Raw genomic sequence first — 22,279 nt, 5'->3', positions numbered from 1 at the left:
GCACCAACTCTGTGTTAGGCACTGCTCTGAATGTATCCCGCGTATTAATAACCCATTTGCTTCTCACAACAATCCTCTGAGGTAGATCCTCAGAGGTGGTGACCCCATGAACTGAGGCACTGAGAGGGTAAGTGACTTACACAAGTGACAGAGTCTGGATTTGAATCCAGGCTCTCTGGCTCCTAACCACTACCGCCTGCCTCACATAGGTGAGGGTGGTCTTGACAATTCTACGGGAAGAAAGCCTGTTTTATAACCCTCTTTTGGTGGCCATACAGGGGGACTCAGATAATATCTTTCAGTCCATTTGGAGGGAAAGATGCCCGAAAGCTGAGGCGCATTTGGGTGCCACAGAGGTGATGGTGTTCTGCCAGGGCAGGAGAGCTGCACTGAGGGTACAAGGTCTGCTGGGGCAAAAACTGGTGGATTTCTGGCCTCTCAGAACTGATTCTGCCCGTTTCCTCCAATGGCCCAGCATCCTTTTGGGGAAGCACTGTTCCACTAGACTCTGAGCTGGTGCAAGCAGTGCAGGCTGCCATGGACGCTAATGGGCCTGGCCCCAGCCCCCAGCAGCCTTTCCGTGGTCAGCCCTCCCTGGGCAACGAGTCCGAGGTTTGCCTTGTCAGGGAGGTGTTATAGGATAGAGAGAACAGTCCGAGGTTTGCCTTGTCAGGGAGGTGTTATAGGATAGAGAGAACAGTCCGAGGTTTGCCTTGTCAGGGAGGTGTTATAGGATAGAGAGAACAGTCCGAGGTTTGCCTTGTCAGGGAGGTGTTATAGGATAGAGAGAACAGTCCGAGGTTTGCCTTGTCAGGGAGGTGTTATAGGATAGAGAGAAGGATGGAGAGGGACAGATAGTGAGGCATGCACAAGATAAACAGCACAGTGAGAGATGCAGAGGGACAAAGAGAGAGGGATAGAGACGAGGGACATGCAAAGACAAACAAACAAAAACTAGAGAAAGAGGCCCTGGCCGGTTGGCTCAGTGGTAGAGTGTCGGCCTGGCGTGCAGGAGTCCCGGGTTCGATTCCCGGCCAGGACACACAGGAGAAGCGCCCATCTGCATCTCCACCCCTCCCCCTCTCCTTCCTCTCTGTCTCTCTCTTCCCCTCCCGCAGCCAAGGCTCCATTGGAGCAAAGTTTGCCCGGGTGCTGAGGATGGCTCTGTGGCCTCTGCCTCAGGCGCTAGAATGACTCTGGTTGCGGCAGAGCAACGCCCCAGATGGGCAGAGGATCGCCCCCTGGTGGGCATACCGGGTGGATCCCGGTCGGGCGCATGCGGGAGTCTGTCTGACTGCCTCCGCGTTTCCAACTTCAGAAACAAACAAACAAACATAGAAACTAGAGAAAGAATGAAAGAGATGAGCGATAGAGAGAGTGAGCTCGAGATGGAGAAGAGAGATACAATGGCAGGCAGAGAGAGAAGAGGTCAGACGGAGAGAGGGAGAGGTCAGAGCAGCAGCAGGCACACTGCCCTCTCAGCCCTACAGATGGAGACAGACTGGGGCAAGCTTGCAGAAACATACCCTGTGCACTGACCTCCTTCTAGGAACTCCCACAGCTGCAGCCAGTCCTCCCTCAGTTCTGCCCTCCTTCTCTCCTGCTCTGGGCCAAGCCCATTAAGCTGCCACCCTTGCCACAACTGAAGGCCCCACGCCCTGGGGAGGAAACCACTGAAGAGGCGTCCATGCTCTGCTGCACCCCAAACCATCAATTAGTATTAACGAGAGAAGGCTTCTCACTGCCTAAAGACCCCCACCCCCGTGACTCAGGAGATTAAAGGGCCTAGGGTCAGCCCGTGAGCTCAGAATGTCCAGATGGCGTGTGGCAGCGGGAAGGTCACCATCCAGCTGGTGGACGAGAAGGAAGGACCTGGAGCCCAAGAACCAAAGCCTTTCAGAGGCCAGAACTATGAGGCAATCCGAGCAGCTTGCCTAGATGAGGGGATCCTGTTCCGTGACCCCTACTTCCCTGCTGGACCCGATGCTCTTGGCTATGACCAGCTGGGGCCGGACTCAGAGAAGGCCAAAGGGGTGAAATGGATGAGGCCCCATGTAAAGTGTGGCTGGGGGGTGGGTTCTGGGTCTGAGGGAGGAAGGGTTGGGGGTGGGTTCTGGGTCTGAGGGTGGAGGGGCTGGGGGATGGGTTCCAGGTCTGAGGGAGGAAGGGTTGGGGGGTGAGTTCTGGGTCTGAGGGAGGAGGGGCTGGGTCTGAGGGAGGAGAGCTGGGGGGTGGGTTCTGGGTCTGAGGGAGGAGAGCTGGGGGGTGGGTTCTGGGTCTGAGGGAAGAGGGGCTGGGGGGTGGGTTCTGGGTCTGAGGAGTCACTGTAGGACTAGCTCTGAGCAGACTCAGCCATCCTGGGTCTGGGAAGGTCCAGGGAAGCCTCCTACCTGCACCACGGGCTTTCCAAGCCTCTCATGGGGTTGGAGGAATTCATTACTCTGGAACAGTAAAGGCAGGGGGGACTCAGGTGTCTGATCTCCACGTTGCTCCTTCCCTCCCTTTCCTGGCTGAGGCCTGAATTCCCATCACCCCCAGGAGTTTTGTGCTGAGCCCCATTTCATCTGTGAAGACATGAGCCGGACAGACGTGTGTCAGGGGAGGCTGGGTGAGACCACTGGACGACACATCTAGAGCCCCGAGATCCTGCCAGTTGCAGCTGGGACCCTGATACCTCTGCCCTCGGTCTCCTGCTCCTTACCCCTTAGCCTCCCCCTCCCCACCCCTCAGCTGTCCCCTCAGTCTCTCCTCTCCCTGGGCTTTAGTCTCCTTTTTTCCTCCAAGGTAACTGTTGGTTTCTCGCGGCCGCTGCTTCCCTCACTCTGTACCCCCGACTCCTGTGCCGGGTGGTGCCCCCCGGACAGGGCTTCCGAGACGGCTATGCAGGTGTCTTTCACTTCCAGGTAAAGCTCCGTTCCTCTGTTCATGCTTTAGTCCCCCCTCCCCCACCCCCATGACATGGATTTCATAGTTGACATTATTCCCTTGGGGCTGGAATTCTGTACAGATCAGTAGGGTCAGGGGTCAGAGGTTGGGGCCCAGGAGGGGTTGGAGGTTGGACGCTGAGCCAGAGCCCTGCCCCTTCCCCCACCAGCTCTGGCAGTTTGGCTGCTGGGTGGACGTCATTGTGGATGACAGGCTGCCTGTGCACGAGGGGAAGCTGATGTTTGTGCGCTCAGAACAACGGAATGAGTTCTGGGCCCCCCTTCTGGAGAAGGCCTATGCCAAGTAAGGACCCCAACACCTTCCTCTGGCGGTAACCCCAAGTCTCAGCCATGTGGGGCCCCCAGAGCCCCTCAACTTCTGGGATCTTCTAGACACCCAGCTAGGGATCCCAAACCGAATCACGGCCCCCGAGACCCTAATGCCACACCGTCCCGTGAAGCCCTCCAAATTGTAAACACCTTCCTCCACCACCACATCACACAAAACATTCTTAGAGACCCATCAACAAAATCCAGAATTCTTAAGGAGCCTGAAATCTCTTACTGGGCCCTGAAATCACCAAATCTAAGATTTTTCCCCTTTGGAGACCTATAATCTCAGACAATCTCTCCTGGTGCATTGAGAAACAGAAAACATCCCCCAAAATATTGGGTGTATGGCCCAGGACCCTCAGATCTTTGTCTTTCCCCATCCTGCAGATCCGAAACCCTTGACGAGCCCCATAGGATTACCTCCAAAGCAGACATCTATCTCCCAGGGATTCCAAGTTTCAGACACAGCCCCCAGGGTGCTCACAATTCTGACAGTTCTTCCGAGACCCCCAAATCACACAGTCTTGGTGGCTCAGGACCAAAGGCTTCCAGTGTGACACAATCCCCCACCTCGAGTTTGCAAACTTCAGGAATAGCCCCTGGAACCCCATACCCTGGGACCGATGCCCCAGGTCTGGAGATGCTCGTCCATGCTTCAGACACCCCATGCCAGACCTGCTCCCACAGGCTCCATGGCTCCTATGAGGCAATGCGCGGCGGCCACATGAATGAAGCGTTCGTGGACTTCACAGGCGGTGTGGGCGAGGTGCTCTACCTGACACAAGATATCCCAGGCCTCTTCGCAGTCCTGCGCCATGCGCTGGCCAAGGAGTCTCTTGTGGGTGCCACTGCCCTGGTGAGAGCTGGACTTCCATGGAGAACCCCACCAGAACCAGTGTATAGTCACAGCGGGAGGGGGAGGTGTCCTCTGTCCTCTCTCACTGCTGGCTTATTCTCTCTCACAAATCAAACATGACCAAGTCAAAGGGACATTTATGTACTCTCATAACGAACAAACTGCAGGCACAGCTGGATCCAGATCATTAGCAGACATTGTGAATGTTTTTCTATTCCTGGTTCTGGGTTAGCTTCACTCTCAGGTAGGCCTTCCCCTCATGGGCACAAATGAGCTCCCCCCCACCACCACCACCCCAGGAATGAAAAAGAAAAGTACCTCTTTCTAAGAATCTCAGCAGAAGTCCAGGATTGATTTTAAGGGGCTCAGCTTAGGTCATATGTTCATATTGATCCAATTACATAGTCATGCATTTACTGAGTCAGTCTAACTTACTCATTTGCTTTACCCTTTACTCAGTTACTTACTCGTTTGATCTGTCGTGTTTCTCTGCCTCTTTCTGTCTCCCTCTGTTCTGTATCTTTCTTTGTCTCTAGGTCTCTGTCTCTCTCCTCTTCCCATCTATCTTTTTTTTTTTAATTTTTTTTAAATTTATTTTTATTTTATTTATTCATTTTAGAGAGGAGAGAGAGAGGGAGAGAGAGAGAGACAGAGAGAGAGGAGAGACAGGGGGGAGGAGCTGGAAGCATCAACTCCCATATGTGCCTTGACCAGGCAAGCCCAGGGTTTTGAACCGGCGACCTCAGCATTTCCAGGTCGACGCTTTATCCACTGTGCCACCACAGGTCAGGCCCCATCTATCTTTGTCTTGTCTCAGTCTCCCTCTTTCTGCTTCTTCTCTCGCCTTCACTCACAAACTACCACCCCCTCTCTGAGCCTTGTATCAGTCTCGTGGGTGCTCTGGTTGACTCCTTTGGTGACAGGAGGTCGAGGAACAGAGAGGAGCAGCCACCCTCCTGTCCCTCAACGTGGTCTCACCACCCTCTGTCCTCCGCCCAGAGTGATCGGGGCGAGTACCGTACAGAAGACGGGCTGGTTAAGGGACATGCGTATTCAGTCACAGGCACGCACAAGGTGAGCAATCCCTACGGGCGGGATGGCAGGGGGTGTCCAGGTGTTAACCGTTACTGACGATACCCTCCTCAGATGTCACTGGGCTTCACCAAGGTGCGGCTGCTGCGGCTGCGGAACCCATGGGGCCACGTGGAATGGACCGGTGCCTGGAGTGACAGGTGGGATGGATTTGGGGTGTGGGGGGTTGGCTCCACCCATTTACCTCTTACACCCCGGTCTCCACAGCTGTCCACGCTGGGATGTGCTCCCCATGGAGTGGCGAGATGCCTTGCTGGTGAAGAAGGAGGATGGCGAGTTCTGGTGAGTAGGGGAGGGACACCAACCAGCATGGCTCAGGAAGGGAGCAGAGGTCCTGATTGAAGGCACATACCAGAAATTCATGGGGATGCATCCTAATGGGGAGAAACTGTCCATATGAATAGTAATTTTGAAGTGGGCTTCTATCTGAAGGAGTTGAGGGAGAATTAATAGTAACATTAGGGGCATCTGGAGGCATAGTAATCTTTAGGGGGTTGAAGGGAATGGATAATATTTAGGGCAATTGGGGGGTTTTGGTGACACCTTGGGCACTTCTTGAGATTTGGCAATGTCGAGGGGCTCAAGGATATCTGTTGGTAACTGAGAGTCAGGTTCTTGATATTTGGGGGCTAACAACAATTTGACAATGTTTGAGGGGAGTTTGTGGATCTTGGCTATTTGTGGGGCATTTCTGAGGACCTGGAGAAATCTGGGGAGCTGGAAGGCTCAGAGATTTGGGTAGTCATTCTGGAAACATGGTACTATTTGGTGGACTGATGGATACTTGGCATTACTTGAAGAAATTGGGGAGCCTGCGATTTGGGGGCTGGGCAGGGTCTGACTGCTGGCCACTGTGCAGGATGGAGCTGCAAGACTTCCTCCGCCACTTCAACACCGTCCAGATCTGTTCGCTGAGCCCCGAGGTGCTGGGTCCCAGCCCAGCTGGAGGGGGCTGGCACATCCACATCTTCCAAGGCCGCTGGGTGCGAGGCTTCAACTCTGGTGGGAGCCAGCCTGCTGCTGGTGAGGCCTGCAGGGGACCCCGAGAGGCAAGCAAGGGGGCTGCGGCTGGCCAGATAACCACACTTCTTCCTCCTCTACTAGAAAACTTCTGGACCAACCCCCAGTTCCGGCTGACGCTGCTGGAGCCTGATGAGGAGGAAGATGAGGACGGGCCCTGCGGAGGCTGGGGAGCAGCAGGGGCACGGGGCCCTGCTCGAGGGGGCCGTGTCCCCAAGTGCACTGTCCTCCTGTCACTCATTCAGCGCAACCGGCGGCACCTGAGGGCCCAGGGCCTCACTTACCTCACTGTGGGCTTCCATGTGTTCCAGGTGGGAGCCCCGGGGTGAGGAGAGGCAGCAGGGTGCAGGGAGGCATGGAGGGTCAGGGGGCAAGGGGGGGGGGCCGAGAAGGCCAGGAGGGCCTGGGGAGGCTGAGGGCAGGAAGGGGGGCAGAGACGGGGCTCTAGTGCATGCTGAGGCAGTCAGAGGGATGTCAAGGAGAGACCGAGGGGCTAGGGAGGGCACAGGGAGAGGCTGGAGGTTGTAAGGGTCAGGAAGGAGAAAGGGGTGGGGGTAGGATCAGGGAGAGGGCAAGGAGCAGATGAGGCACAGATGAGAGGGAGGGATCCCGGAGGGGTGTGGACAGGGACTGGGGGCCAGGCTTGATGAGGGTGGAGTGGGAAGACGGAACTCTGAAGCACTCCCCCTTGCTCTTCCTTCTAACAGATCCCAGTGGAGGTGGGTTTCCCATCCCAGACTCTACCCCTGAACCACGTCCGGGGCCGAGGACAACCTGCTCTGGGGCAGAGACGGCCTGGGGCGCGCTTGGCGTGATGGGCGGAGGATCCGGAGCGGCGCGGTGGGTGGACGGCCGGGTGGGGCGAACGTGGGCGGTCATGATCATGCTGTCCCCACCCCGCCAGCTGCTGGGCCTCTGGGACTCCACGCGTAGTCGCGAGCTCCTGTCGGGCTTGCTGCGCGCCGACCGCTCGCCTTTCAGCGCCCGCCGCGACGTGAGCCGCCGCTGCCGCCTGCGCCCCGGCCACTACCTGGTGGTGCCCAGCGCCGCCCGTGCCGGCGACGAAGCCGACTTTACGCTGCGCATCTTCTCCGAGCGCCGCCACACCGCTGTGTAAGCCTGGGTCCCCAGACCCTCCCTCGGGACCCCCAGACCCGCCTCCGGAATTCGCAGCCCCCGTGGATCAGCCCAGGGCCCCAGGATCCTGCCTAGACCCCACCCGCGCCCAGCCCCAGACGGTGAGTGGGGTGAGCAGACCCTCCCCCATTTCCGGTCTGTAATTTGCAGGGAGATCGACGACGTAATCAGCGCTGATGTGCACGCTCTGGTGGTGAGGGGCTGCTCCGGGAGGAGCCATGACGGGGTGGAAGTGGGGACCCTCTTGGCCACAACTAAACCCCCCACCCCACCCCGCAGGCCCCCAACATTTCCCTGGAGTTGGGGTTGGAGCAGCTGTTTCAGGAGCTGGCAGGAGAGGTGAGGACAGGGTACAGGGCTAAGGGGGTCTTGCCCCTCCCCTCGAATCCCTTCCTTAACATGAATGTTTAATTCCCCCACACACACACCCCGTGCTTAAATTTCCTGACCTTCTCTCAAAATGCTCACAGCTTTTCCCTGCCTCAGGACCTTTGCTCAGTCTGTGCCTCTTCCTTGGGAGTGCTTTTCCTTCATCCCCCTTGCTCTATCTAAGTCCTCATCTTTCTAATGTACCCTCCACTGAAAGCTGGATTGGCCCTCCCCAAGCTGGTCAGCCACATGCCTGCTATGGGCTCCCACAGCCTAGGGCTTCCCCCATTACAGCCCTGACCACCCTGCCTGGACCATGATCTCTGGAGAGGGCAGGCCTGACCCAGTGTGCTGTGTCCCTCCCCAGTACTGCCCAGCATGCTGTTTGAGCTGGGCCCAGAGCCCCTTGTTGAATGGCCTCATAACCAGCTCTCTCCCTGACCAGGCGGAAGAACTCAGTGCCCCTCAGCTCCAGACCTTATTAAGCATTGCCCTGGAGCCTGGTGAGTTGGGGACCAGAGTGGACCTAGTGGGGACCACTGTGTGTGTGTGAATCCATGATGCTGCTGGGAGTCAGGCCACAGGAACCCTGGGCTCAGCTTGATGGTGTTTCCTTACACGTGGGTTCCATGGCAGGACTGGTGGCCAAAGCCACAGCCACTCATAAGCCCCCTTCCTCTGAGGGAGAGGCAGGGAGTGTGGCTGCTATTGGCAGTCAGAGCCGCCTTGCCTGGGTTTAAATCCCAGCTTCATTAGTTACCAGCAGTTCTTTGGCTCTCTGTTGCCTCGGTTTGTATAAAATGTGATGCAGTAATCCCTAGCACTCCCAATGATGACTGGCCCACAGGAAGTTTGGAGTTTTTGTTTTCTGTAGCCCGGGCCCACACCTGGACCTGTGGAGAGATTGGGATCAGGACCTGTGAGCAGCTGCTGCAGTGTTTTGGGGTATATGATGGAGGCCGTGCCTGGGTAGGGGGGGGATGGGGATGCTGGAGCCCCTGGCTCCCCTTCTAGGGACGTTGACTTTAACCGATCTCCCATTTCCAGCATGGGCAAAGCCTGGCCCTGCGCCACTTCCAGCAGCTCTGGGGCCACCTCCGGGAGTGGCAGGTAAGGTGGGGGCTTGGGTGGAGCCACCTCCTCCTGGAGAGGCACTTTACTAATAGGGACATAGCTGCTCTGAGGGCTGGCAGAGCCTCAGGAGAGAAGGGGGCTAGACCACACACACCAACTTGGAGGGATCTGGCTGGGACATCCCTGGCCCATCACCCTCTGTGGTCCCTCTAGGGGCACTGACCAGCTCAGGCATCAAGAAAGAACACACTGCCTGACCAGGCGGTGGCGCAGTGGATAGAGCGTCGGACTGGGATGCTGAAGACCCAGGTTCGAGACCCGGAGGTTGCCAGCTTGAGCGCGGGCTCATCTGGTTTGAGCAAAAGCTCACCAGCTTGGACCCAAGGTCACTGGCTCGAGCAAGGGGTTACTCAGCCTGCTGAAGGCCCGCGGTCAAGACACATATGAGAAAGCAATTGATGAACAGCTAAGGGGTCGCAATGTGCAACGAAAAAACTAATGATTGGTGCTTCTCATCTCTCCATTCCTGTCTATCCCTCTCTCTGACTCTGTTACAAAAAAAAAAAAAGAGAGCACACTGCCTGACCAGTGGTGGTGCAGTGGATAAGGCGTTGACCTGGAATGCTGAGGTTGCTGGTTGTCAAGGCACATAGGAGAAGCAATTGTGAGCTGGTATTTCCCATCCCCCCACCCCCTGGCTTACTAAAATCAATAAAATCTTAAAGGGAAAAAAAAAAAAAAAAGCACAGGCTCTTCCTGGGTTGAGCATTTCAGCTCCCAGCGCAGCCCACTCTGGCGCGGTGATCTCAGGCTAGTACCTTCCCCTTGGAGGCGATTTTGCTGTCTAGCAATGGGAGGTGGTGATTTCCTCCCCCCTCCTTCCCAGAAACCCATGTTTTGGGGAAGAAAATAGTTTAAAGCCTGTCTATACTAATAATGGTGATAAGCTCCCATTTATTGAGCCCTCACTAGGCTCATTGTGGGTAAACGTTTTTTTTAAAGCTTTTTAAAAAACTGATTTGAGAGAGACATTGATTTGTTGGTCCATTTACTTATGCATTCATTGGTTGATCCTTATATGTGCCCTGACTAGGGACTGAACCTGCAACCTCGGCATATAGGGACAGTGCTCTAACCAGCTGAGCAATCTGGCCAGGGTTCTTGTGGATAGTACCCTGTTACTGCTGTTACTATTGATCCCATTTTACAGACTGGGAAACAGAGGCCCAAAGTGGCGAAGCTGCTTCCCCAGGGCACGAAACCAGGAAGAAAGGGAGCTGGGGTGGGAGCCCAGGCTGTCTGGCCTCTGAGGCCCCTTCAGCCCTCCTCAGGGAGCTCAGGGATGACCTGTTTCTCCCCACCCAGGCCATATTTAACAAGTTCGACCAGGATGCCTCTGCAACCATGAACTCCCACGAGCTGAGGCTGGCGCTAAATGCTGCAGGTATGGACGTAGGTCCTGGGGTGGGTTGTGCAGACATCAGCTCCCTCTCCTGCCCTGTACTTTTAGTCCCAGCAGCCCACTCAGCTGCAGACATCCATAAAGCTGACATCTTAGCTTGTTGCCAGCTCTTGGCAGGGACTGTGTGACCGTGAGAGGCCAAGGGGTAGAGTCTTCTGTGAGGAAAGGAGGGTATGAGAGGGACATGAGCCTGGGAGGGTGCAGGAGCTGGTGTCAGAGAGGCCGTGGTCCCCAGGGCACCATGGCAGAATGTCCTGGGTTCCCCTGAGCTTGCGTTGGAATCCTAATTACTGACTTACTCCTTGGGGACCCTGGACAGTGAGTCCACCTCCTTGAGCCTCCGTTTCCCTCTGTGAGGTGGCTCTGACACAGTATGGCTGCATGAATATGACTTCCCCCAGTGTGTGGAGGGGCACGGGCTGGGGGGTTAATCGGACAGGAACTCCCAGATCCCACCTAGCCCGTGGCAAAGTGGAGGGTGAGACTTGGGGAGGTCAATGATCCAAGGATGTGCAGCAAAGAAAGGAGCCCAAGACAGAGTGGGAGGGATGGGGTCACAGAGAGAAGATGGGGAAACGTGGGACAGTGAGAAAGGGAATCTGAACACCTGGGTGTTCTAGGCAGAAGAAAATGGATCAAGTGTTCTTGGGCTGACATTCTGGAGGTACAAACAACAAATAAAACACCTAGGTCAGATGGTGATAAGTGCTAGTGTAAAGAAAGCAGGCCAGGCCTGACCAGGCAGTGGTGCAGTGAATAGAGCGTCAGATGGGGACGTAGAGGACCCAGATTCGAAACCCCAAAGTCGCGCTTGAGTACAGGCTCATCTGGCTTGAGCACGGGCTCACCAGCTTGACAAGGTTGCTGGCTTGAGCCCAAGGTCGCTGGCTTGAGCAAGGGGTCACTCGCTCTGCTGTAGCTCCCCGGTCAAGGCACATAAGAAAACGCAATCAATGAACAACTAAGGACCTGAAATGAAGAAGTGATGCTTCTTAACTCTCTTCCTTCTTATCTGTTACTGTCCCTCTCTCTCTGTTTAAAAAAAAGAAAAAAGAAAAGAAAAAAAGGCAGGCCAGGGCGCTAGGGCACGCAATGGGAGGGTTGAGACAGGATGATCAGGGAAGGCCTTGCTTAGGTTTGAGCAGAGACCAGAGCAATGAGCCTTGGGGAAACTGGGGCAGAGGAAACACCCCGAGATTGGAACCTGCAACCTGAGGAGGCTGGTGTGGAGGGAGCCAAGTGAAGGAGGGTCCCAGTGATGTAGATAAGGACAGGGAGCAAGTAGGGCTGGAGCCAAGTGGTTAGAGGTAGGTGGTCAGAGGAAGGACTGATGGGGGGTTGTGGCGACTTTGGCTCTTTTTAAAGTATGTATAAGAGGGAAGAGGGAGAGGCAAGTCCAGGTCAGGGTGCATGGGGCTGGAGTGACAGCTGTTGTATAGATGAAGGAGTGCCAGGGAGAGGACCAGTAGGAAGCAAGCTCTGAGAGACCCAGGAACAGGTGGGCAGTCTCAAGGTGGGGAGATTGGCAGGAGAAACAACCTGCCAATTCAGTCACATTCTTTGCTCTGCAAACATTCCCTGAATGCCTGAACTGCTCACAGCCCTGGGCCGGATGATGTTGGGTATTCAGTGGTGCCAGAAACCCTTTCCTGACCCGTCCTCCACCACGGCTTCCAGTCCAGGGCTGGTCAGAGCTACCAAAGACAGCGAGAGCTCAGAGTAATCAGGGTGGGGATGGGGGGCCCAGGGAGCTGTGGGAGCCCAGAAGAGGTGCCCAATGCTGTGTTCTGGGGGGGGGGGGATCTGCGACTGCTTCCTGAAGAAGTGTGGGATGAATAGGAATGCCCCAAGCCAAGAGCAGAGGTATTCTGAGCAGAGCGAATAGCATGTGCAAAGGAGGCAGGAAGGCCAAAGTCCAAGTGGAGGAGAGGGAGGACAGCAGGGGTGAGATTTAGTCTGTGAGGGCCATCCGGTGCTTGGGGCCCTGGGGCCCCGGGGAGAGGTAACTAGGAGGTCATGGTCACTAGTGCCCAGTAAGTATCAGGGGACTCTGGACAGGACTCCACACCAGGCACCCCAGGACACAGAGCCCACAAAAGTGGTCTGAGGAAACTTGCCATTCCAGAGGGGGAAGTTGAGGGGTTCTTGGCTCATCTTTGGCCCCTTCCACATCCTCTGCCCGGGTCTTCCTATGACCTGAGTACAGCAGCCCTCCCCCACTCCAAGGGCAGGTGGTCAGAGGTCACACCGCCAGGATGGAAGCAGCCCCCATCCCCAAGCACCCAGAACAAGGCACAAAATGTGATGGCACTTGAATATTTGTTAAATGATTGCAGAGAGTAGGGAAAGACGGGCTTCAGGAGGCAGCAAAGGCCTATGAAGTTACCTGTGGGACATGGAGGAGGACGGAGACCCTGCAACCTTGGGTCCCAGAGGTTATCTGTGACCTGGGAGAACCAGTGTCTCTGGCTTTTAGAAGCTTGTTTAGATTCCTCATCAGAGATGTTTTCTAAACTTTAGAAATCACCCATGATGTAGAATATAAAGAAACAACTCCATACGGGGCTGACAAGAACGCTTTGCTACACAGAAATAATTCCCAGGGTCCACTAGCAGAAATCCTGCACATTGACAGTGTGTGCCAGATGCTGTCTTAAGCTCTCTACATAGAACATCTTCACACAACCTTACGGGGTCAGGACTGTCATAATCCCTTTGGACAGATGAGGAAACTGAGGCCCAGGGGAGTGAAGGGAGCTCAGCTGGGATGAGAGGTGGGAACAGGCCCTGTGGTGTCTGGGTGTCTCCCTGGGGAGCCGGGCTGGGGCTCATGGCAGCCCAGGCTCAGAGGAGGCCTCCCCCTAGGCTTCCACCTCAACAACCAGCTGACCCAGGCCCTTACCAGCCGTTACCGGGACAGCCGTCTGCGTGTGGACTTCGAGCGCTTTGTGTCCTGTGTTGCCCAGCTTACCTGTATCTTCCGTGAGTGCCACCCCTGGCACGGGTGGGGCACAGAGAGGATGTCTCCCTTGGCAAGGGGCCTGGGGTGGTCGGCACTCACCTGCCCCTTTGCACAGGCCACTGCAGCCAGTACCTGGATGGTGGTGAGGGCGTCATCTGCCTGACCCGCAAACAGGTGAGCCCGGGCTGGAGGGAGAGGGTGGCACAGGGCGGCAGAGGCAGGAGTCCTGGGAGACCCCTGCCTCACGCCCACTTTCTCTTGCCCAGTGGATGGAGGTGGCCACCTTCTCCTAGGATCTTGGCATGGGACCACCTGCAGCTGAAGGCGGGAGAGCTGCTCTGAGCCTGGACCAGGGTTTATTCCACAGCAAGGGGGCTCTGAACAAAACCAGCCTACCCTGTCCCCACCCCCCTGCCTGGCCTGGTGGCTGATGTTCTGACATTAGGCAGTGGTTTAATGTCATGGCCTTGGGAGCCAGCCTGCCTAGAGTTGATTTCTGGCTCCACCACTTACCAGCTAGGTGACACTGGGCAAGTCACTGCACTTCTGTGCTTTGCTCTCCTCACCTGTACACAGGGACGATACCAGCACATTTCCTGGGCAGGCTACAGTAGTCAATGCTGCGCACTTAGAACAGTGCCTGGCCCCGACTGGTCTCCCCACAGCACTCTTATTTTACACACTCACTGCAACTCAGGCCCTGCCTCGCTCTGCAAGAGGTGCTGTATCACTGCTCTGCTAAAAAGCAGAGAGCAGACGGGAGAAAAAGAGGACACTGTAGACTCCTTAAAAATATTACATGTTTTTATTATCCTGTCCCCAGAAGGGTGGTTTATCCAGAAACCGAGAAAAAAATAATCAGAATAAAACAAAAGAAAGGGGAATGGGGGAAAGGAACAAAACCATCAACGAACAGGCAGCCAGGCCAGCAGCCTACCCTCCACCTCAGGAAGGTCCCCAGAGACCCCTGCCCGAGGACAGACAACAGAGAAAAATCCTAAGGAGCTAGGGGAGGAGAGCAAATCAGCTATGTCTTCATTATGAGAGCAAGAGGCGGCAAAGATATGTTGCTAGGTGAATATATATTTATATAATAAATCCGTAAGTTAATAAAGTAAATAGTAATTCTCTGAAAGTTTTAAATTTTTATAGCTTTTTTTGTATTTTTTTGTTTCATTTTTTTTTTTGGTTTGGTCCTTAGAAAATCTGAGAGACGCAGGTCCAGACAAAGCAAGGTGGGAAGCTGGTGGGGGCGGGGGCAAAAGGGTGGTCTGCCCAGCCCCACACCTCTGCTGCAGGAACCGGGCACTGACCCGCACCCACCAACTCCTGGCAATCACAAAGGAGGGGAGAAGGGTGGAGGGAGCAGGCGGGGCAGGGAGTGGGCGGGTCCTCTATCGGGTGGCTGTGGCGCCCTCTGCTGGGCCCATCACAGGGGAGAGCAGTTCCTGGACAAGGCACACAGGGCTTTGGCCTGGATGTAGAAGGCCTTGAAGGGGCCTTGGGAGGAAAGGAAGGGCAGGGTATGGTGGGCATTCCTAGGGCTCGGAGGGGACCTGTTTTGCTGTGGGGATCCACTGTCTCCTCCACATAGTTAAAAAAAAATACATCATATTTGGGGGTCAGACCAGAAATGCTGACCCCCAAAAGTCTCCTGTACCCCTATCCAGGGGGAGGGGGAGAGAACTTCCTGGCCAACTGACAAAGAGAGAGGAGAGAGCCTGCCCCAGCCCCTCCCTGCCCCCCCAAAGGACTGACAGAGTGCTTTGCATAGATACAGAGTCAGAGGACCAGGACCAGGGAGGCCCCACAGCAGGGAGAGGGGCGCCCCCAGCCCCTCCTGGAGGCTGAGGAGGGGGTGTTTGGTTAGGGCTCTCCGTGGGGGCCCTGGCCCTCACAGGTCGCTCTCGCCGTACAGGGCCGTAGAGAAGGACTTGTAGTCAAGAGCACCAGGCACCGCATCGGGGCCCTGGTATGGTGCCATGCGGGCGATGCAGTACTCCGCCTGGTCGGGGGGCAGCTCTCGCCGAAGCTCCTCAGCTGTGATGAAGTTCTGGGGACAGCAGGGTGGGACTTTGGGCCATATGCACCCCACACTGGTCCTCCAGCCCTTCATGCCCATTCCTGGCCGCAGAGCCCCTCCCTGCCGGCCCCAGGTGCTCGGAGGCGTCTGGCTTACCTTGTCCCCAGCCAGGACCTTGAAGGAGGCGATGACCTGGTCAGCTGTGTCTGTGTCGGTGGTCTCCCTGGACATGAAGTCGATGAAGGCTTGGAAGGTCACGAGACCACTGTGGTTGGGGTCAACCACACTCATGATGCGGTTGAACTCAGCATCACCCTGTGAGGCAGGAGTGGGGTAGGGGACAGGCAGCATTTGAGCAGGGAAGGATGGCAGGCCCGGGTGGCAGAACTGAGCTAGGGGGGAGTCCGACCCTGGCACACATGGCGAATTGTCAGCCTGCCTCCAAGGGCCTTAACTCCCTGGGTAACTGCCCTCTGTGCCCCAGACCTGGGACAGGCACCCTCTACTCCTCCCCTCCCACATTTTTGGGAAGTGGGTGTAGATCAAACAGGTCTGCTGCTCCTCGGCCCTAGGCTCACAAGTTAGCTCTGGAGGGTGGGGAAGAAAGAGAGAGAAAGAAAAAGACAGGAGTCGGAGGCCTAACGTCCTCTCTCTGCAGACTTCCAAGAAGGGGGTGGGAGGCTCAGGGAGTGACCGGAGAAACCCCAGCCCAGTAGGTGCAGCAGGAGTGAGGCTGCACGGATCTGGCGGAGGGGTGTCCCTGAGGACCAGGAAACTGGATGGGGAGTGGCAGAGAAAGGAGGAGGAAGGGGGAGGGAGGGGGAAGGGGGAGAAGAGACAGGAGGGGGAGGGAGGGGGAAGGGGGGAAGGAGGAGGAGGAGGAGGAGGAGGGGAGTGGCACAGCAGCGAGGGAGGCAGAGGCTGCATACCAGGCTGTATCCTGTGGAGATAAGCAGAGCCCTGAAGTCATCCGAGTCCATGCTGCCTGTCTGTTTCTGCTCGAGGACGCAGGGACAGCAGAGGAGGCCAGGCCCAGAGTAGGCAAGAGGGGCCGCCCCATGTGCACAGCGGGGAAACAGGACAGTGGCAGGAGCGGGGGAGACAGATGGCCCCAAGAGACCAGGTAAGGGGAAGGGGTCCAGAGAGATGGGTAGGAAAAAGGCAAGAACCGATGAGATGGCACACACACAGCGAGCGGTGGCATGGCGGGGGCAGGGAGACAGAAAGGAGAAGAGAGAGAGAAGAGCAGTTAATGCCATGGTCTGCTGGGGCCCAGGGGCGCGTACCTGCCGGTCATTCTCCACGTCGTAGCCCAGGCTGATGAGGCAGGCCTTGAATTCCTCTGGCCCCAGCGCCCCGCCGTGGTCCTGCCGGGCATCCGAAGGCAGGTGTGCAAGGGGCAGTGTGGTAACCAGGCCGGCACAGAGGTGGGGGGAGGGCCAGGGTTACATGCAGAGGGCAATGGCAGGGGAGCACATGGAGGAGGGAAACACAGAATTAGAGGTGATGTGGACAAGATGATGGCCAAGGACAGCTGGGGCAGGTGAGGGGTGGGGTGGCCTGGAGGGCAGCCAGAGGCCTCATCTCCTCTCCTCTGGGCCAGGGCAGAGGTGGGTGCTGGGTGGTGCAAAACTGAGGATTGAGCCCCAGGACTCAGAGGGAGTGGGGAGCATGCCTCACCCGCAGGGTCTAGGGTGGAAAAAAGGAATGGCACCTAACCGTGACTGATATGTCAGGGTCCCTGCTGACAGTGCAGGGCTAAGGCTGCACACTCCTACCCAGAGGCAGACGGCAGGCAGATGGCACATCAGGCCTAGCAGTGGAGGCGACTGGGGCAAACTCTGACACTTAAGCCAGACCAAATCTGAATTTGAAGATAATAGCCTGACCAGGCGGTGGTGCAGTGGATAGAGCATCGGACTGGGACGCGGAAGACCCAGGTTCAAAATCCTGAGGTTACTGGCTTGAGTGCAGGCTCACCAGCTTGAGCGTGGGGTCGCTGGTTTGAGTGTGGGATCATAGACATGACCCCAAGGTCTCTGGCTTGAGCAAGGGTCACTTGCTCTGCTGTAGCTCCCAATGAAGGCACATATGAGAAAGCAATCAATGAACAACTAAGGAGCCACAATGGAGAATTAATGCTTTTCATCTCTCCCTTCCTGTCTGCCCTCTCTCTGTCTGTCACACACACACACAAAGAACACTGTGTATGCGTGGACCAGATTCACAGGCCAGGTATCAACTCCTGGGTATGCTGGGACTTAGTTCATCCCAGCAACTCACGGGCAGGCTGGTAAGGGTACAGTCTGAAGCAGAGCTCAGGACCCCCTTTCTCCTCCCAAGAGAAACTGCTCATGCTGTGGGTTCAGGTGATGCACATCTGCATCCCCTTCTGGCTGACATGTAGTAACTGTGATGTGAATGAGCCAACAGATGCAAAGATGGAGGAGGCAAGATGGAATGGTGACAATGGTGACAGAAGGGAAGGTGCCAAGGGGAGAGGGAGCTGCTTACCTTGTCGAAGTGGTTGAAGGAGGCCCGGAACTCCTGCATCTGCTCCTGGCTGATGCCCTTGGCATCTCGGGTGAGGATCTGGTTCTCAATCTCGTTGATGGTGCGGGCGATGGTGGTGAGCAGCTGCTCCCAGCCTACGCGGATGTGCTGGGGGAGGAAGGAGGGCATGACCACAGGCCGGGCCTGCGGGAGTGCTGAGACCACCGCTGCTGCAGCTGAGTGAGGCTCGGGACTGGGGTATGTGGCCTGGAATGAGGCTCACCCTACCAGTCTCCTAAATGCCAATCCAGGCCCATGTCTTGTGCCCCTCACGACACCCACCTGCTGCCTCTGCCCACCAGCAGGGTTCATGTCACCTCAGTTTATACTTGGTGACAGAGGTAGCGGAGGGCCAGAGCTCAGTACCTGTGCAGGTCCACATGGAAACTGCAGAGGTATGATGGTCATGTTTAGCTCTCCAGGGAGAAAAAGTTCCCTTTCTCTGTGGCCTCTGCAGTGTCCATGGTGTAAACACTGTCCCCATGGATGACTCCCAGCTACAGCAGGAAGATAAGGAGGCTGACGGCGCAGCCCGCCCCGAGAGCGGTGCGCACGGGCTCCAGCCCACACTGCCTGGGCTTGTGTCCTTCAGCGAGGCCCCGCTGCTGAGGCCGCCATGGGGCGGGTGCTGCCTGGCCAGCTCGCTCAGGAGCTTGTCCTGAGATGTGTTGTCATGTGACAGGAAGGAGCACAGTGTTAGGGAAATGCCGGTTTTTAAAAATATGTAAAATTTTGACCTAGTCTTTTTAGTCAGAACAAAAGGAGAGAGAGGAGCAGCAGACACCTTTCCTACAGGGCTGCACACAGGGCCCCTCCTCGCTGGGGGCAGGGAGAGCGGGGCCTGCGGGGCCTGACGGGTACAGCGTACCTCCATGGTGTAGTTGGTGTGCTTGTTGTCGAAGATGAGGGCCTCCTGGATGAGCTGGTGCTGTTGCTCAAGCAGGTCCAGGTTCGGCTTGTAGTCCACAATGCTGCGCTCATACTGCTTCAGGTGGTTCAGCTGGTCCTCCAGGGTCCCGTTCATCTCAATGGAGATGCGCCCGATTTCCTGTACACAAGGCGGGTGCCACCGGGGGTGGGGCTGTCAGACCCGTGGCCACAATCTGCCACCCGCAGATCTCCGTTGCTGGTGGCTTCCCTGTCAGGGTGCCTCCCTGCCTGGGACCTTTGCCCAAGGTTCCCCCCTCCTAGAAGGCCTGTGGTCCCTCTCCTCCAGTGTAAAAACGAGAGTCTCTGTGCTAAGTGCTACACATGCCTCACCTCCACAGTGCCCCTGATTCACTGTGATAGGCCCTGTCTACAGATGTGGAAACAACTTCTCACAATAATAGGCAGTCAGGATCTGATTTCCGGGCCTGTGGCTTGTGAGCACAAGCACACCCACACCTTGGCTCTCTCGGTGCCCTTGCTGTGCAGCTGGCACTGAGCCAGGGCTGACCTGCCCAACCCCCACCCCAGGCTGTTGTTTCAGAGAGGCTGCGTTGGTCAGCATGGGCCTGGTGACTAGCGAGCACTTAGTAAGGTGTGACCAGAGTCACTATCGGCATTGTTACAAACTGTCTTGTGGCTAGGTCACCAAGGTCACTGTGAGCTGGCTGTGAAGGTCAAACCACTTTGGTCACAGCTATAGCACCTAAAGCAGGGCCAGCACTGACCGTGCACAGCAGCACTGCTTAAGGATAAGACTTAACTGTTTTCACCCCCATTTTAAAGATGAGAAAATGGAGGAGCAAGGTTAAATTATGCATGAGCTCATGGTCATCAGTCAAGGGTAGAGTCAAGGCTCAAACCCAGATCTGCCTCCAGCCCAGCAGCCTTCTGGGTGGCATGGCCATTTCCATCTATATCATCTTATCCATCCTCCTAATCCCATCAGGGGTCAGGGTTCCAGCCAGTGAGAGCTGGGACCCACATCCACTAGGCCTCTTTGTCCGCTAGCCCTGAGACAGGGGACGTTCTTTCAGGGGTCAGTGACCTGCTCACTGGCCTCCTGCTTACTGGGGGGTCTTTCCCAACTCTGCCCAGGGCTCAGCAGGGCTATGGCAACAGCCCTCACCTCCATCTTAGTCTGGATCCAGGGCCCCACGATGTTGGCCTGACTGGCAAACTGGCGGCGGAGGTGCTCATTAGACTGCTGTTTGCTCTGCTCCTCCAGGAGGGCATGGTCCCGCTTGGGCACTAGCTGCTGCACCTGGGAAAGGGCATGGAACAGGAGCAGTCAGGGTGCTGGCCCTCTCACCTGTCCAGGCCTGCCCCTGCCCCTGCCCTGCTAACAGCTCTGCCCACCTTCTCCCACTTAGAGTTGATGATCTGGGGGGTGACGGTGGTGTAGGGGTTGCTGCCTGACAGTTTGATGTGGTTGCTCTCGGCGACCCTCTGGGCCTCCTTGTGGATGGCTAGGATGGCCTCCCGTTCCCTGTCAGCATCCGGCAGTGTGGACTTGAACTGGTCGTGGGCTGAGATCAGGCCCTGGGGGAGGAGAAGGGGTGAGGGGCAGCCCAGCCCCGCGGAGGTCCCACGAGAAAGATGGGTGGGGGCAGACCTCAATCTCCTCAATGGTGTGGACGATGAACATGTCCTGGAGGTCCTCCATGGCACTCTCCATCCAGTTGTTGAAGGGGGCTGCCCTCTTGGCATATTCCAGGTGCAGCTGGTCAATGGTCTCCAGCTGCTTCTCTGTTTTCTGGTGTGGGCAAGGAGGGAAAGGGACCGAAGAGGGAGGTCAGTCAGCAAGCAGAAGGGGGTGAATGGTGGGGAGGGGTCCAAGGACCCTGAGAGGTCAGAGAAGGTACCCTCTGGGGAAGTCTGGGGAAGCTCAAGGGTCTGGGCATTAAGAGCAGTGGGGACACCAGACTCTAGGGAGACACCGTCCCCTCCTCACCTCCAAGGCTTCCCTGCGACTGTGGGTCAGAGAGCCAAGGGCGTCCCACTGGTCACAAATCTTCTGGCACCGGGTGTTGACATTGTGGGAGTCATAGTAATCCAGCTCGCTGTGGGCCAAACAGAGGGTGGGGGGACCCAGCAGGGGCCAGTGAAGGGTGTGCCCAGACCCACCTCCCCCGAGTGTCCCAGGTCCTGGTACCAGGGGATATTAATGTTCAAGGCTATCCATGGCCCCCCAGGGTAGGAGGAATTCGGAGGTGGGGGTAGGGGATAACAGAGGGATAGGGGCTTCCTCCTGCTCCTGCTCACTCACTCTGTTAGTTACTAAGCTACAATAAGCTCAGTGGTAGTGGGAGGGGGCACAGAATGCGGGCCTCAACTAAGCCTATATGTGGATTGCTTTCTCCTTTAAAGAGAGTTGAGCAGAATGCACTGGGTAGACAGCATGGATTCTGGAGCCGAGTTCCCTACATCTAAACTCTGGCTCCATGACTTTGTACTTGTGTGGTCCTGGGCAAGGGAACCCTGTTTTCTGCTTTCTCATCTGTGAAGTGGTGGTGGGGCTACTGCAGAGAGCAAGCCACTGAGTGTATGTGAAGTACTGAGAGCAGTCCTTGGCACCCAGCAGGTAAAAGTAACAACAGTTATCCAAGGTTACGCATTTATTTTAATGAGTATTAAAAAAAACAAAACACGTAACTAGCCTACAATCTCATTCTAAGCAAATTAAAAAAAAAAAGCGAGCTGATCAGGGTATAAGTATTATTATTCAAATGACTGAGGCGTGGAAAACCCTGGGCTGACAATCACTCCTGGTTTCTAGTCTTCCACATGCTCCTGCCCCTCCACCTCCCACCAGTCCCAGAATTCCTGTGGCCCAGACACTTGGATACTCTTAGTTGTAGGCCCCAGGGAACCACTGTACAAGGGACTGATGGCCTGGTGATGGGTGAAGAGCTGGGAACAACTTGGGGAAGGAACAGGACATGGGGACCAGATGGCTGTCTCTCACCTGTCTGAATACAGGGCCCGGGGGAGCAGACAAGGCTACAAGAGGGAGTCGGAGCAAGGGTCCAGCTCGCTGTGGGCCAGGCAGAGGGTGGGAGACCCGGCAGGGGCCAGTAAAGTGTGTCCTCTAGAGGACCAGGTGGCCTGGGTTCCATTCCTGACTCGACCATTCCTAGCTGTGACCTTGGGCCTGAGACCCCTGGCCTCTTGCCCCAGTTTCCCCTCTGCAACATGAGTGCCAAGGGCCATCAACATTTAAAGCTATCAGTATTCCGAGTTGGGGGATTAAGTGAGCTCGAGTTTCCGTCCCCACCATTAGGCAGTGCTCAGCCAGGTTGTCCGTCCAGGCTCACTCGGGCCAGCTCTTGGTCTTCTGACTCGTCTTCGGGGAAACTGACAGCACCCTGAACAGCCCCCCTTCTCTCCTCTAGCGCTACTGTTCAGAAAGCTGCTTTGGGGACTGCCTGTTCCTTGGCTCAGGGTAATGGGTTTCACATGGTTGTTCTCCAGTGCCTGAAAAGTAGGCTGGCCTAGGATTTATTCCAAGTCTGTTTCTTAGTAGCTTCCAGGGGCTCACTGGTCA

At 56.3% G+C, this 22,279-nt stretch overlaps 2 protein-coding genes across 5 annotated transcripts in view; one reads left to right on the top strand and one right to left on the bottom strand.

The window, feature by feature from the left end:
* Positions 1-1,817: 1,817 nt before the first annotated feature.
* Positions 1,818-14,481, top strand: CAPN12 (calpain 12). The gene is made up of 21 exons (XM_066349791.1): positions 1,818-2,054; positions 2,539-2,608; positions 2,785-2,903; positions 3,095-3,228; positions 3,945-4,113; positions 5,113-5,187; positions 5,260-5,345; positions 5,413-5,487; positions 6,065-6,228; positions 6,310-6,536; positions 6,933-6,944; positions 7,130-7,338; positions 7,513-7,555; positions 7,642-7,701; positions 8,177-8,234; positions 8,606-8,676; positions 8,779-8,841; positions 10,171-10,249; positions 13,133-13,249; positions 13,345-13,403; positions 13,496-14,481. The coding sequence occupies exons 1-21, from the start codon at positions 1,818-1,820 to the stop codon at positions 13,520-13,522; spliced, it is 2,154 nt and encodes a 717-aa protein (XP_066205888.1). The 3' UTR covers positions 13,523-14,481.
* Positions 14,016-22,279, bottom strand: part of ACTN4 (actinin alpha 4) — an 82,221-nt gene continuing 73,957 nt past the window's right edge. For 2 of the 4 annotated variants that reach the window (XM_066349790.1, XM_066349789.1), the window contains exons 13-21: positions 20,687-20,795; positions 20,348-20,488; positions 20,092-20,274; positions 19,862-19,996; positions 18,674-18,853; positions 17,767-17,913; positions 16,539-16,619; positions 15,409-15,567; positions 14,016-15,282 (exon numbers count right to left, since the gene is read on the bottom strand). In XM_066349790.1, the coding sequence (XP_066205887.1) occupies positions 15,124-15,282; positions 15,409-15,567; positions 16,539-16,619; positions 17,767-17,913; positions 18,674-18,853; positions 19,862-19,996; positions 20,092-20,274; positions 20,348-20,488; positions 20,687-20,795 (1,294 nt within the window). In that variant the 3' untranslated portion in view covers positions 14,016-15,123. Of the gene's footprint in view, positions 15,568-16,538; positions 16,620-17,766; positions 17,914-18,673; positions 18,854-19,861; positions 19,997-20,091; positions 20,275-20,347; positions 20,489-20,686; positions 20,796-22,279 lie in introns of all 4 variants that reach the window. The other 2 variants (XM_066349787.1, XM_066349788.1) reach the window with 1 other exon arrangement.

Source organism: Saccopteryx leptura, chromosome 9, assembly GCF_036850995.1.
Source record: "Saccopteryx leptura isolate mSacLep1 chromosome 9, mSacLep1_pri_phased_curated, whole genome shotgun sequence".
NCBI lineage: Eukaryota > Metazoa > Chordata > Mammalia > Chiroptera > Emballonuridae > Saccopteryx > Saccopteryx leptura.
Note: the sequence above shows the minus strand (reverse complement) of the source record. Positions and strands in the feature narration are given on the sequence as shown.